Source organism: Oryctolagus cuniculus, chromosome 2 (genome assembly GCF_964237555.1).
Source record: "Oryctolagus cuniculus chromosome 2, mOryCun1.1, whole genome shotgun sequence".
NCBI classification, from domain to species: Eukaryota; Metazoa; Chordata; class Mammalia; order Lagomorpha; family Leporidae; genus Oryctolagus; species Oryctolagus cuniculus.
This window is the reverse complement of record NC_091433.1, coordinates 191,745,594-191,759,440: the sequence shown is the minus strand read 5'-3', so window position 1 is coordinate 191,759,440 and position 13,847 is coordinate 191,745,594. Positions and strand designations below refer to the sequence as shown.

The following is a 13,847-nucleotide window of genomic DNA, read 5'->3' as shown; positions in this document are numbered from 1 at the left end:
TTAGCAGCTGTCCCCTGCCTCCGCCGCCTCCAGCCCTCGGTGGAGGCCCTGCCGGGGCAGTCTCCGATTGCCTTAGGTGACCCAGAATTGGCCAGGCTTTCCCAACAGCTCTCCCCAAAGCAGGAGTCTGGCCAGCTCGGGAGGAAGGAATGTCGGCCAGCCACTTCAGGTATGGCACGCACGGAGTAAGGGCCAGCCCCAGGCCACGTTGTGAAATCTCTGTTTGGAGGTGAAATTCATCTGAGGCTCTTCTGTCCCGGACCCTGCCTAGGTCCCTGGGGGCCCAGGGGTCCCCGGATCTCAGCCTAGTTCCTTCCTCTTAACGGCACCGGCTTGGTGCCCTTCTCAGTTGGAGCCGATGGCAGTCATTGGGGCTGTCCTTAATTTCAAGAGCTCAGTGCCTGCCTTCGAGGGCCGTTCTCGGATGTCGGTTGGCGTCGGGCCTTGGGTTCTAAGCAAACGCCGTCCTCAGTGGAGGACTTGCCCAGTGCAGTCTCCTTGTCAGCTTAGGCAAGGGCCCTGGTTCTCGGGCACACGTCCTGGGCACCACCTCCCCGTCCAGTCCTCCACACGGGACATCAGGAGGGGCCGAGCCCTGTGGCACCCGCTCGGCACCCTGTCCTGCATCCCTCTGCCCCTCGGCACCCTGTCCCCCGTCCCTCTGCCCCTCGGCACCCTGTCCTGCGTCCCTCGGCACCCTGTCCCCCGTCCCTCTGCCCCTTGGCACCCTGTCCTGCGTCCCTCTGCCCCTTGGCACCCTGTCCCGCATCCCTCTACCCCTCGGCACCCTGTCCTGCACCTCCCTCTGAGTGGCCTCCGGACACGGCCATCTCCCTGTTCCTTTTTCATCCTCTCTCCGCACCGCAGCTGGAATGATTTATAAAAATCACATGACCCTTGCTTAAAAACCCTCGTGTGACTTTCCATCGCCCTCAGCAACTCAGCGAGAAACCCAGGCTCTTGGGGCCGGCGTTGTGGTGCAGCAAGTTAAAGCGCCACCTGTGATGCGGGCAGCCCATGGGCGCTGCTTCCAGTCCCAGCCGCTGTTCTTCCGATCCAGCTCCTTGCTAGTGCACCTGGGAAAGCAGCAGAGGATGGCCCAGGTACTTGGGCCTCTGCCACCCACGTGGGAGACCCAGATGGAATTTCTGGCTTCTAGCCTGGTCCAGTCCTGGCCATTGTGGCCATTTGGAGAGTGAACCAGTGGATAGATGTGTGCTCTTGCACGCTCTCTCTCTCACACTCACTCTCCAACTCTGCCTTTCAAATAAGTTTAAAAAAAATCTTAAAGTTGAAAAAATAAATCCAGGCTTTTGATCCTGCCATCCAGCTGGGAGGGATCAGGGCAGCTGCTTGCATCCTGCGTCCTGGCCCGCTGGCCTGTTCTCCCGGCCACCCGGCTCTGCCCTGCCTGGAGTCTGTGCACAAGGTGTTCCCTGGGCCCGGAAGGCCCCCACCTGCCTCCCAGCCTGGTGGAGCGGCTCCTCCTTGTCTTCCAGATCTCGGTGTAAAGGGCACCTCCTCTGGAGAGCTGGCTGGCCCGGTCCCTCTCGGTCACCTGTCCTCATTCTCTGCATTCCACCTGCCACGTCTCCCTGTCCCTGCCTGTGGAATTGAAACCCCGGGAAAGCGGGGACGATGTGGCTGGTGCTGGGCGGCTCTGCTGATCACACACAGGGCGCGCTGGGGCTGGAGCTGTTAGCGCCTGTGGGGTCTCTCGGGGGATCTTTAAAAATGCAGGTCCTGCCCCCCACCCGCCCGCCCAGAGATTGTGATGGGGCAGGTTGTGTGGCAGGTGGCAGGGAGCCACACTTTGAGGGCTTTGATGCTGGCCTGGGTGCCAGCCAGCACCTTAGCCGTTATCCTGTTAGTCCCTCAGGCACCACTTCTCTTTTTAATAGCACAGGGTTTTTAAAATAATTTGTGGGTTTATTGTCATTTGAAAGGCAGAGAGAGACGGAGACAAAAGATCTTCCAGCTGCTGGTTCACTCCCTAAATGCGCACGACAGACAGAGCTGGTCATGGGGAGGCCAGGCTCCTGGAACTCAATTCTGGTTTCCCACGTGGGTGGCCGGGACCCAAGTACTTGAGCTGACCCCCAAGGTGGGCATTAGCAGGAAGCTGGACTTGGAAGTGGAGCTTGGACTTGAACCCAGGCACTCTGATATGGGACGTCGGACTCCCAGGTGGCGACTTAACTGCTGTGCCACAAGCCTGCCCCAGAGCCCTGCGCGGCTTCTAAGAACTTAGGGGTGGGGACGCTGAGTGGGTATTTAAGAGCTTATGATAAAGTTTCTTTTTGTTGCATTTTTACCTGAATAGTGACTTGTTCCATATGCATGGAAGATAAAACAACATCAAAGGCTCACAAAGGAGAAGGCTCCCTTGGGTTCTCCCCCTTCTGGGCGGCCCCACGTTCTTAGGAAACCTGTTTTCTGAGTTGCTTGGATGAATCTCTAGTGCCTCTTCGTACAAACTCGGGAAACTTCCGGGACGTGTTCTCGTGTGTTCTCTTACGACACGAAGTTGTAGTTCACGTAGGTTGCTTTGCATTTTGCTTTTTAAAAAATACGTATCCGGGGAGGCTTTCCCATCGGCACACTTTGCAAGCTCCCTTTGGGAAGCGACCAGCTTCCTGCCGTGGAGCTACCGTGGAGCTGGTGGTGGATGCCGGCCTACCAACTCTGGGAAGCAGGTGCACTGTGTCTCGTACGCGCGTGTTATTCTTTGTAGACACGTGCAGGAGTATCTGGTGTTGTTCTTTGTAGACACGTGCAGGAGTATCTGGTGTTATTCTTTGTAGACACGTGTAGGAGTTTCTGCAGTGTGAATTCTCGGAGGTCAGCTGCAGGGTCCTGGGGTCAGATGCCTTTGGCACATCATGCCAGATGTCTCATCTTGGGGGGGTGCCTCTTTTGCATATACATCAGCAATAAAGTAGAACCCCAATATTTTTTTCTTACTATTTATTTATTTGAAAGTCAGAGTTACACAGAGGGAAGGAGAGAGGGAGGCAGCGAGAGTGGCAGAGAGAGCGAGTGAGCGCACGCGCACTTCCATCTTCCATCTGCTGGTTCACTCCCCAGTTGGCTGCAACTGCCGGAGTTGTGCCGATCGGAAGCCAGAAGCTTCCTCTGGGTCTTCCACGCGGGTAAAGGGGCCCAAGGACTTGGGCCATCTTCTGCTTTCCCAGGCCATAGCAGAGAGCTGCATCGGAAGTGGAGGAGCAACTGGTCCTCAAGCCGGCATCCATATGGGATGCCGGCACTGCACGCAGAGGCTTAACCTGCTATGCCACAGTGCCAGACCCAGAACCCCAATATTTTTATGAGCTTTTCTACTACAGTGTGTTATCAGACATTTGGATCTTTGTTAATTTTTTGAGTTTTAAAGATTTATTTATTTGAAAGGCTGAGTACCAGAGAGGGAGAGACAGAGAAAGAAATTTTCCATTTCCTAGTTCACTCCAAAAACGGCCATAATGATTGGGGCTGGGCCAGGCTGAAGCCAGGAGCCCTGTCTAGGTCTCCCATGTGGGTGCAGGGACACAAGGACTTGGGCCATCTTCTGCTGCTTTCCCAGGTGCATTAGCAGGGAGCTGGATTGGAAGCAGAGCAGCTGGGATTTGAACTGGCGCCCATATGGGATGCTGGTGTCACAAGCGGTGGCTTCACCTGCTATGCCACAGCACTGGCCCCAGATTTTTGTTTTTCAGATGGCTTCATTGAGACATAAAGGACATGAAATAATGGCAGAGTTTTAAGGCTTATGATTGGGTTCCTGAGTTTTGGCATGTATACATGTGAAACCAGCACCGCAATCCAGATAGTGTAAAAACCCGTTACCCCACGGAGTTCTGGTCTGAGCGGATCTGCTTCCTGTCGCCATGATGTTCGCATTTGCAGGGTTTTTATGCAAGTGCCTGGGTTTTGCCATCTCACGTTGTTTTTGGAGTTGCCTGTGTATGTAACAACTGTTCTTTAGTGCTGACGTGTTTCCTTTTTTAAGATTTATTTTATTTGAAAGGCAGGGTTAGAGAGAGAGCGAGCGAGCGAGCGCTTGCATCAACTGGTTCACTCCCCAAATGGCTACAATGGATGGAACTTGGTCAAACCAAAGCCAGGAGCTTCTTCTGGGTCTCCCACATGAGTGCAGGGGCCCAAGCACTTGGGCCATCTTCCGCTGCTTTCCCAGGCCATAGCAGAGAGCTGGATCAGAAGAAGAGCAGCTGGGACTTGAACTGGCGCCCACATGGGATGCTGGCACTGCAGGTGGCGGTTTTACCTGCTATGCCGCAGCACCGGCCCCATCTTTTTATTCTTAAAAAGCCTCTTAGGGTGTGGGGTGGGCATCATGGCACAGAGCATCAAGCCACTGCGCTAAGTCCTGGCTTCCCCACTTCCAGTCCAGCTGCTGGTTAATGAACACCCTGGGAGGCAGCAGATGATGACTTTAGTACTTGGATCCCGTCTGCCCATGGGGGAGGCTCCTGGCTTCTGTCTGGGTGTGACCCTGTGTGGTGATTTCAACTGTGTTTTGTACGTCCTCCTTCCTATTATAATTAGACTCTAATTTTGTAATTAATTAGCTGCTTTGCATAATGCTTTGTCTGCGTTCTCGTTACCCTAGTCAAGCTATTTAAATTCCTCGCATATCTGGCTCAGTTATCTCTATGAAGTTGCAAGAAAGTACACGGTCTGCCTCCCAGCAGCTCAGTGTCTTTAAGAAGCTTTGTCCTTTTACCTGGCAAGATGAGAATGACGCGTGATGATGCGAGAAAAAACATTTTATTTCTATAATGTAACCTGTACATAAGTTACATGTACATGATTTACTTGGAAGGCAGAGCGACATAGGAGAGCGAGCGAGATCTTCCATCTGCTGCTTCACTCCCCAGATGGCTGCCACAGCCAGGCGCCAGGAACTCCCTGGGGGCTTCCACGTTGGCGGCAGGGGACTAAGCGCTTGGGCCATCCTCTGCTACCTTCCCAGGAGGGTTAGCGGGAAGCAGCACAGCCGGGACTTGAACCAGTGCTCCGATATCGGATGCCGGCGTCACAAGAGGTGGCTTCACCCTCGCCTGTGCGGGAACGTAACGTTTTCCATTCTTAGGTCTGTTTTTGTGATTTGCCACCTCTTGGCCTTTGCTCAGGCACTGCCTGGGTGGGCTGCGGGCCGCACTGCAGGGGTGGGTAGGGGCGGTGTCCCGCTCACTGTGTGCGTTGCGGTCTCACTGTGTGAGCAGGGCCCCACTGGGGGCGCAGTGGCTGCGCTGCTTGGTGGGCCGTCTGGCAACTCTGGAGGTGCCCGGATGCTGAGGGGGGTCGTGTGCTGTCTACACCAGCGACGCCTCTCATGCTCACCCCCTCCCCTGCCGGGTGTGTTTTCTCGGAGGGCCAGGGTTATGAAGTGGGGGAATGCACCCCGTGTTCCCAACTTTGCCGGAGAGGGCTGTGTCTGTGTGCGGAGGGTACTTTGCTGAGTGCCTGGGGGGACGTGCGGCGGGAACCCTGGAAGGCCAGCTTCTCCCCGCCTCCAGCGTCCAGCGAGCGTGAGCTTAAAGCAGGGCTCGCGCGTGCCCAGGAGTCCCCCCAGCCGAGCCTCATCGGCCTTTGTTTGCATGAAAGGAAAGTCACGTAATTGCTCTCTGGGCACATTTTCCTGATGACTTGGCTGCGGGCTGGTTGATTTCATTGTCCTGTGGCCAGGAGGAAGCAGAGGGACAAAGGCTGGGGTGGGGTGCCCAGGGGCTCGGTGAGTCACCAGGGCCAGCGTGGAGCGCCCAGGTGTGGCTCCTCCCACCCACAGGCACTGGGGGGCTGGCCGGGGACAGGGTAGAGGCAGGGCCGGGGTGGGGCTCGGCGCTAGCTCATGCCATGGCCACCAGTGAAGTGGCCTGGGACGAGGTCTTGCATCCCAGTGTCCCGGTCCCCTGGTTTGTTGATTCACATCCATCTGTAGAAAGTGCTTCGGTCAAGGTTACTGTTCTTGCTTCGAAACTGGAAACTCTGCCCTCGCACCTGCTTGCCTTCCCCGAGATGAGTGCACCAGCCAAGCCTATCCTTTTTTTTTTTTTTTCTTTGCTGGAATTGTCCGGAAAATCCCCAGAAAGGGAGGAGCATAGACTTGCCTTCCACAGCCCGGATGCTCTGGTCCAGCAGAGAGCGGGAGGGAGGAGCCCCCACCCCTGCTCCCGCGAGCGGAGGACACAGCTGGGGAGGTGGAGGCCCCAGTGCGGCACAGTGGCTCAGGCAGCCTCGCCGTGCACAGCAGTGGGGATAGAACCTTCTGGAAACTGTCTTCATGCGTCTGGGAGGCTGCTCTTCTGTGCTGGGGCCCTCGGGTCGCTGGACTCGGGTGAATGGGGGGACAGCTGCTCTCTTGGGTCACGAGGTGCCAGTCACTTGCCCAGATGCCTCCCTGCCCCTACCCCAGGCACGGGAGAATCCTGGGGCCCCACCCAGCGGAACTTCCTGGCTGGTGGGTGCAGAGGGGCGATGGATTGCAGGGGCCATCCTCCATCCCAAAGGCAGGGGGCGCTGTGGACACCCTGGAGCCCGGAGGTGCTCCCAAGGAAGGGATGTGTGGTTTCATGCTACACGAGGCAGATACGTGAGGCTGCGCGCCGCCCCCTGTCACCTGTCCCCCTCTCCGGCCCCAGGTGTCTGGCTGCCCAGCCTGTGCGTCCTGCTCGTGGTGTCTCGCACCTGGGGAGTGCCCTCCCTCCGCCCACTCCTGTCACTCAGTTTCTCCCCTGGTCCCTGTGGATGACTGCCCCAGTGATGGTCGGATCCTGGGCAGCATGCACTTGTCTTGATTTCAACAGGTGACTTTATTATGAACATGCGCTTGCTGTTTTTAAAAGGAACCCAAGCTAACCCCTGCAGTCCCACACGCCAGAGAGCGTTATTTCAGCTGTTCCAGATTTTTCTGTGCGTATACAGACACGCGTAAGCTTTTGACAGTTCGCTGCCTTTTTTGCTGCCTGTGCTTCCGTGCGGCACACAGAGGCCTTCCTGGTGACCCTACGTTGCAGGATCTCTGGTTTGATGGCACAGAGACGGCTTCTTTTTTTTTTTTTTTTGCAACCGCAGACAGTGTGCAGCTGAACGTGTGTGGTCCTTGCACACGCGCTCCCGTGTAGCACGGGGACGGATTCCTCGAAGGGGAATGGCTGGGTGAGACGATCGGCCTGAAGATGTCGGGTGGACGTCCCCAGCACGTCCCCGGAGCGGGCACTCCTCCGCTGTAGACCGTGAATCCGCTCACTGACGGATGACCCTCCAGAGCCGGTGGGCTGCGCTTCCACCCGGGGAGTGTGGGCCGCTTGCCGGGGCTCTTGTGTCCCCCAGGCCACCTCAGCCCTCACGCGGCCAGGCCGAAGCCAGGCGCGTGCAGCCCCACCCCGGGAGGACGGGGACCATCTTGCTTTCCCAGCACATGAGCTGAATAGGAAGCGGAGCAGCCGGGACTCAAACCAGAGTCTTGTCTAGGATGCGGCGTCCCAGGTGGCAGCTTAACCCACAACACCAGCCCCACAGTGCTTTATTTGCAAAGTTTCTTTGCCTGTTATTTAAAAATGTCTTTATTTCCGTATTAGCCATTTCTGAGACGTTACGCACATTCCCAGGGCTGCGCGACCATCACCGCCAGCCCCATCCAGCCACAGAACTTTTCCTCTTGCAAAACAGATTTTACAGATTTTTTGACGTTTTATTCATCTGAAAGGCAGAGTTACAGAAAGAGAGGGAGAGACGGGGGAGAGAGAGCGAGAGTTTCTTCCGTTCACTGGTGGCCAGTAACAGACGGCCCAGATGGCTGTAACAGCTTGGGGCTGGGTCAGACAGGAGTCAGGAGCTTCATCCGGGTCTCCCACGTGGGTGCAGGGATCCAAGGACTTAGGCCATCTTCTCCACCAGGCCATAAGCAAGGGCTAGATGGGAAGTGGAGCAGCCAGGACACAAACCGGTGTCCATGTGAGATGCTGGCACTGTAGGCAGCAGCCTAATCCACTGAGCCACAGTGCTGGCCCCGAAACGGAGGTTCTGTGTATGTCAGCCACTAACTCACTGCCTCGTGCCCCAGCCACCTGTGCACTCTGAGCCTCTGACGAGGGGCCTCCTGTGAGTGGAATCATACAGGCTTTGCCCTTCTGTGCCGAGTGACTTAGCGTGACATCTGCAGGGTTTGTCGGAACACAGCGAGCTGGCGTCTCCGTCCCTGCGAGGCCCGGTGGTGCCGCGGTGTGGGGTGGTGGGCTGCCCTGTAGCCCTGTGTCAGTCACCCGTCAGTGGGTGCCCGGATTGCTCTCACCTTTTGATTCTTGGATAATATTGCTGTGTTTATTTTTTTTTGTTTTATTTTCTACTTGTGAAAGTACTATGTCCTGACAAACTCGCACATCACGCATAAGCACGTAGGAGCTGGAGTCCCCATTTCTGTGTGTGAAGACAGTAACCAGCGCTCACAGCTCCGCGTCTTGTCTTTCTGGAATCTTCTTTAGGTGGGCACCGAAACAATTTTTGAAAGTGGAATTACCGCCTCCACGGGGTCAATACTTGTTAAACTCTTAATTTTGATCTGATTCCAAGTCCCACGAAAGTTGCAAGACTCGGGAAGAGAATTCCCGTGTGCTTTGCACGCCTGCCTTCTGCCATCTGTCTGTCCGTCCCCCTGCGCCCCGGAGCTGCAGACGGCAGACGTGCGTCTCCTGAGGCGCGAGGGCGCAGTCCCACCGGCCCAGGAACGCGGCGCCGCCGCGCCGTCCGCAGAGCCCGCGTGGCCGTCCCCACCGTCTCGCGGCATTGCTCTCCAGCAAGGCACCCTCGGGTTTTCTCCGTGCTGGTGGGCCTGGAAGTGCGTCGCCCTGCCTTGATCTCGCTCCTTGCGGAGCGCACGCTCGGACGTGCACTTCCGTGACGCTCTGGTTTCTGAAGGGCAGGGCCAGTTACGTCGCGAATTCTGCCTTTGTGGACCTTGCCGATGCTTCCTCCTGATTGGACCCAGGGTAGGCCCTCTTGGCAAAGCCACCGCCCACCCCACAGGGGGAATCGGTCTTGTCGGAGGCTATGTATGTAAGGGGGTATGTATCGCCCTTTCTCCTTACAGGAGATTTTAACTTTGGCCACTTGCTCTAACTCGTGTCTATTCTAAAATATTTGTTTTTCCTCCTGGCGTTAAAAAAAAAATGTTTATGAGGCCGGTGCTGTGGCTCACTTGGCTAATCCTCCGCCTGTGGCGCCGGCATCCCATATGGGCCCTGGGTTCTGTCCCGGTTGCTCCTCTTCCAGTCCAGCTCTCTGCTGTGGCCTGGGAGGGCAGTGGAGGGTGGCCCAGGTGCTTGGGCCCTGCACCCACATGGGAGACCAGGAGGAGGCTCCTGGCTTTGGATCGGTGCAGCTCCTGCCGTAGTGGCCATTTGGGGGGTGAACCATCGAATGGAAGACCTTTCTGTCTGTCTCTCTCACTGTAACTCTACCTGCCAAATAAATTAAAAAAAAAAAAAAAAAGGTTTAGCAAGTTGAAACTTATACTTGGTGAAATGTGCCCGTCTTAAGTGGACAGGCTGTCCATCCGTGTAACCGACAGCACGGTCAAGGTCCTCCCGTATTGTTTGTCGTCCCTTTTTAAATTAAAACTGTGACTTGCACATCTTGTCCAGTGGAGACGTTTCTGGAGAGTGCTTTATGGAAAACGCCAGAATGTTCCTGAAGGCCAGCGCGGAGCCTTGCAGACCTGAGACCCGGGTCCCATTAGCCGTGTAGGGGACCTTGTGCACTCTGTCTGCCCACCGTGTCGTCTCGGGAACGGAGTCTCCGAACCCCCTCAGAGCTCACGCCAATGACTAAAATCGAGTTGTAAAAAAAGATGAACAAGCCAGCTAAGAAAAATCAGCCAAGGACGGGCCCTGCTCCCCACAGGGAGGAAGAGGGTCTTTTGTGGGGCCAAAACACGAGACGAGATGTCCAGCTTCTCCGGTGATCAAAGATACGCGGTCAGAGCCGCAGGGAGATGTGTTCCGCTATCAGCTTGGCGGGGATTAAAATGCGTAACGCGCCTTCGTGCCGGAGAGCGGGCGTCCCGCGCCGCGTTGATGGGAGTGCGTGTGCGCTGAGCGTGCGGGGCCTCCCGGTAAGGTGGACACAGCCCAGCAGCCGCCAGTAGGGCCCAGCCCCGGCGGCCGTGCCACGGAACGCTGGGCAGGAAAGGAAGGAGGACGCTCTGTCCTCGCCTGGAAAGGGGCCCACGCGGCGCGTGGAGGGGCTGGCCTGTGGCAGAGCAGCTGAAGCTGCCGCACGTGGGCGCCGCTCTGCTGCGACCCAGCTCGCGCCCATGGTCCGGGGAAAACAGTGTTCGATGGCCCGAGTCTGTGCGCCCCTGCACCCACCTGGGAGACCCGGAGGAAGCTCCTGGCTTTGGCCTGGCTCCGCCCTAGCTGTTCTGGCCGCTGGGGAAGTGAACCAGTGGATGGAGGATCCCTCTGCCTCTGTCTCTTCCCCCTCTAACTCTGACTTTCAAATACATTCAGCTAAAAAAGAAAAACCAAAACAGCGCGTTGCGTCTCCGGTTCCTTTCTGTGCGGACATTGTTCCACCTCAGCACCACCACGATGCCTGGCAGCCTTAGGTACCGCTCCAGCCGCGGCCATGCTGTTTTTGGGAGGTGAAACAAATGATTTTTCTCGGAGTTGAGCTTCCTAAGACCGTGATGTTCTGGCACGTTCCAGGGGTGGTACACACGCCAAGGGGCCACTCTTGGTATAGCTAATACTTCCCAGGGGCCAGAGTTTGTAGTGCAGAGGGTTAACCTGCAGCCTGCAAGACCAGCATCCCACATGAACGCTGGTTCGAGTCCTGGCTGCTCCACTTCTGACCCAGCTCCCTGCTGACACTCCTGGGAAAGCAGCAGAGGACGGCCCAAGTGCTTGGGCCCCTGGACCCTCATGGGAGACCTGGACGGAGCTCCTGGCTTCACCCTGGCCCATCCCTGGCCATTGCAGCCACTGGGAGAGTGAACCAGTGGATGGAAGACCTTTCCCTCTGTCTCTGTAACTCTGTCTCTTAAAAATAAAGGATGGTGGGGAGCAGCAAAGAATCACTGACAAAACGACGCGTGAGCTCTGCTTTAGGTCTGGTGGGAAAGAAACAAGCATGTGTCTAATTGTAGGAGCTCCAGGGCAGCAAGGTTCGTTTATTCATTCAACAAACACTGCTAAGCAGCCGCTGTGAGTCGGACACTGGTTGAGGCCAGAGCTCCGACCGCCTTCACCAGAAGCAAATGATTCCTGGGCAGTGTTTGGGGGGGGGGGCAGCGGGAGCCGGCAGCTCGCCCGTGTCACCCTGATCCTAACAGGAATGGCTGACAGCATCGGGCAGCAGCTCCGGGAGCTCGAGGGCTCTGCTTTGCCCGGAGCATCCAAGCCGCAGGTGCCACGTCGGAGGCGCCCGTGTGTGGAGTCTGAAGTAACACAGTGCAGCCGTGGAGTCAGGGCTCCACGAGTAACAGGCTGCACGCATGGGAGGGCAGTCTGACAAGGACCCGTCCACGTGTGCAGACACACAAGGTGGCAGGAACGTGGGAGAGCCACGAGGGACAGCGCGGGACCTCAGGCTGGGGGGAGGAGTGGGGTTACTGGCACCGGACTCTCTCGCCCTCTCTGATCTCTGGGAGCTCCCCGGGAGGCAGAGGGCAGAGAACCTGCAGCCGGTGCCCCAAGCGTCCTGCACGCGCACATGTTGGCGTGTCTCTCCAACCCCCAGGGACCCCGTCCTTGACACGCATCAGGTCAAGTCCACAGCCGCTGCATGAGCTAAGCCCAGGCCACGGAGATTCAGGAGAGCCCGTTAACTGCCCTTCTAGGAAGTGCTGCCCGTCGGTGGGCGTGGAAACGCAGGCCAGGCCACAGGGTCCAGACCGCAGCCTGGCCTGGTGCCCAAGACCTGGCGTCTGCAGTCCACGTGCGGGCTGAATCTGGGGGGCGTGCACAGATGGCTTCTCTGGGCCTTAGCTTGCCCATCTATAAAATGAAGCGAAATCGCTTGGGGATTTTTGTGAGATTTAAATGGACAACGGTATAAGGATGTTTGAAACTTCATAGGTGCAGGAAAAAACAAAACAACCTCGCCTCAAGGGACCCATGCAAGTGCTAAGTCTCTGGAAATGTGCTGAGACCCTCAGTGTGCTCCCCTGAGAGGGGAGGGGTGGTTGTCCATTTGTTAACTATGATATACTTGTTTTTCCAGACTCTGACCGTGAACTTGTATTACTTTGCCATCAGGAGAGCTTGTCACTACCCTCCTTCTCTTCCTATTTTTTTAAGATTTATTTGAAATGCAGAGGGAGAGAGGGGGAGGGAGATCTCTTCTAACTGCTGGTTCACTCCCTAAATGGCCACCATGGCTGGGGCTGGGCCAGGGTGAAGCCAGGAGCTTCTTCTGGGTCTCCAGTGTGGGTGCAGGGGCCCAAGCACTTGGGCCGTCCCCCGCTGCTTTCCCAGGTGCATTAGCCGGGAGCTGGATGGGAAGTGGAGCAGCTGGGACTCGAACTGGCACCCAGATGGGATGCGGACATTGCAGGCGGCGGCTTAACCAGCTACGCCCTGACGCCGGCCCCTCTTCCTTGCTTTTATGAGGGGCTTCTCTGCTTCAGTTTCTCTGTCAGAGCCAGGGCCCCTGGGCTCCGTGCTCTCAGTGGCCAGTTGGTCAGTGCCTGCAACACTAGGTGACCGTGACCGTGGGCCCTGCGTCCAGTCTCTGCACACCCGAGCAGCCTCCTGGGAGCTGTGAGATGCGGCGAGGGGGCCGAGGCGAAGCTGTGGCTCCTCCGACTCCGCAGACCTCGCTCCCGGTTCCCCTGCTTGCCGGTTGGGGTTCTGATGGACGAGCTCCCTGCCCTGGAGCAGGCTCTCTTGCTCTTACATGAGTGGGGCCTGGCCGGCTGTGCGCATCGGCAGGAATCCCGCCCGCTGCGTGCTACCCGGCCTTTCTAGACAGGAGAACCGAGGCTCGGAGAAGTCGAAGCAACCTGGCCCAAACCAAGCAATTGGTGATCGGTGACGTCATGCCAAGTTGAGCCGTGGTGCCTCCAAGCCCTGTGCCGGGCTTTCCCCGCACTTTCTGAGGCCTCCCGTATGTTTCCTGGGGACCGAAAGTTTCCTTTTTCTGATTGGAAACACCGTGAGAAGGTGTGGGGTAGGCAGACGGCTTCCACGCGTCCTGGTGTCCTCCACTGCGTGTCCTGGTGCAAGCTCGTCCCTGGCATCGGGCCCTCTGTCGCCCGTCCTCCACGGCTGCCCCCGTGTCCCGCCGTGGCCCCCTTTTCCCATGGTTCCCCCGCTGCGACTCGCAGCAGCTGTGCCGCCGAGGGCAGCTCCTTATTCAGAGCGCTTTTTTCTGTTTGCCCTCCTTCCTCGGGCCGGTTTCCCAGAAGTGGAACTACTGGTTCCTCGTGTGTGCGGCCTCTTCACACCCCGCTGCCAAGTAGCCCCCCACGGTGGCGTCCCTGCCCACTTCCCACTCTGACCGGCTCCTTCTCTTCTCTCCCAAGCCTCATAAAGAGAATGGCTCAGAGCGTGGTGGAAGTCCTGGAGGACTCGAAGGGGAAAGTCCAAGAGAACCTCCTGGCCAATGGAGGTAGGTGCTGACGGCCGCTGGGGGACACCAGGCCCAGCCACTTGGCGCTCACCCGGCTGCAGCCCTGGCGGAGCCCGCCCTGATCTGCTGAGTGGGCTGAGTGCCCAGAGCTCAGTGGCGCTGCCGAGTCTTGGGTCGGTTACGCCTGCATGGCTCCGGTGCCTCGATCTGGCCAGCTTTGCCGCTCACGCCCCCCGTGTCTCAGCTTGGCTTCC

At 57.5% G+C, this 13,847-nt stretch overlaps 1 protein-coding gene across 8 annotated transcripts in view; it reads left to right on the top strand.

Annotated features, from left to right (window-relative positions):
- Positions 1-13,847, top strand: part of ATP6V1C2 (ATPase H+ transporting V1 subunit C2) — a 46,435-nt gene that overhangs the window by 9,929 nt on the left and 22,659 nt on the right. For all 8 annotated transcript variants that reach the window (XM_051827826.2, XM_051827827.2, XM_051827832.2 and 5 more), the window contains exon 4: positions 13,547-13,632. In XM_051827826.2, the coding sequence (XP_051683786.2) occupies positions 13,547-13,632 (86 nt within the window). The remainder of the gene's footprint in view (positions 1-13,546; positions 13,633-13,847) is intronic.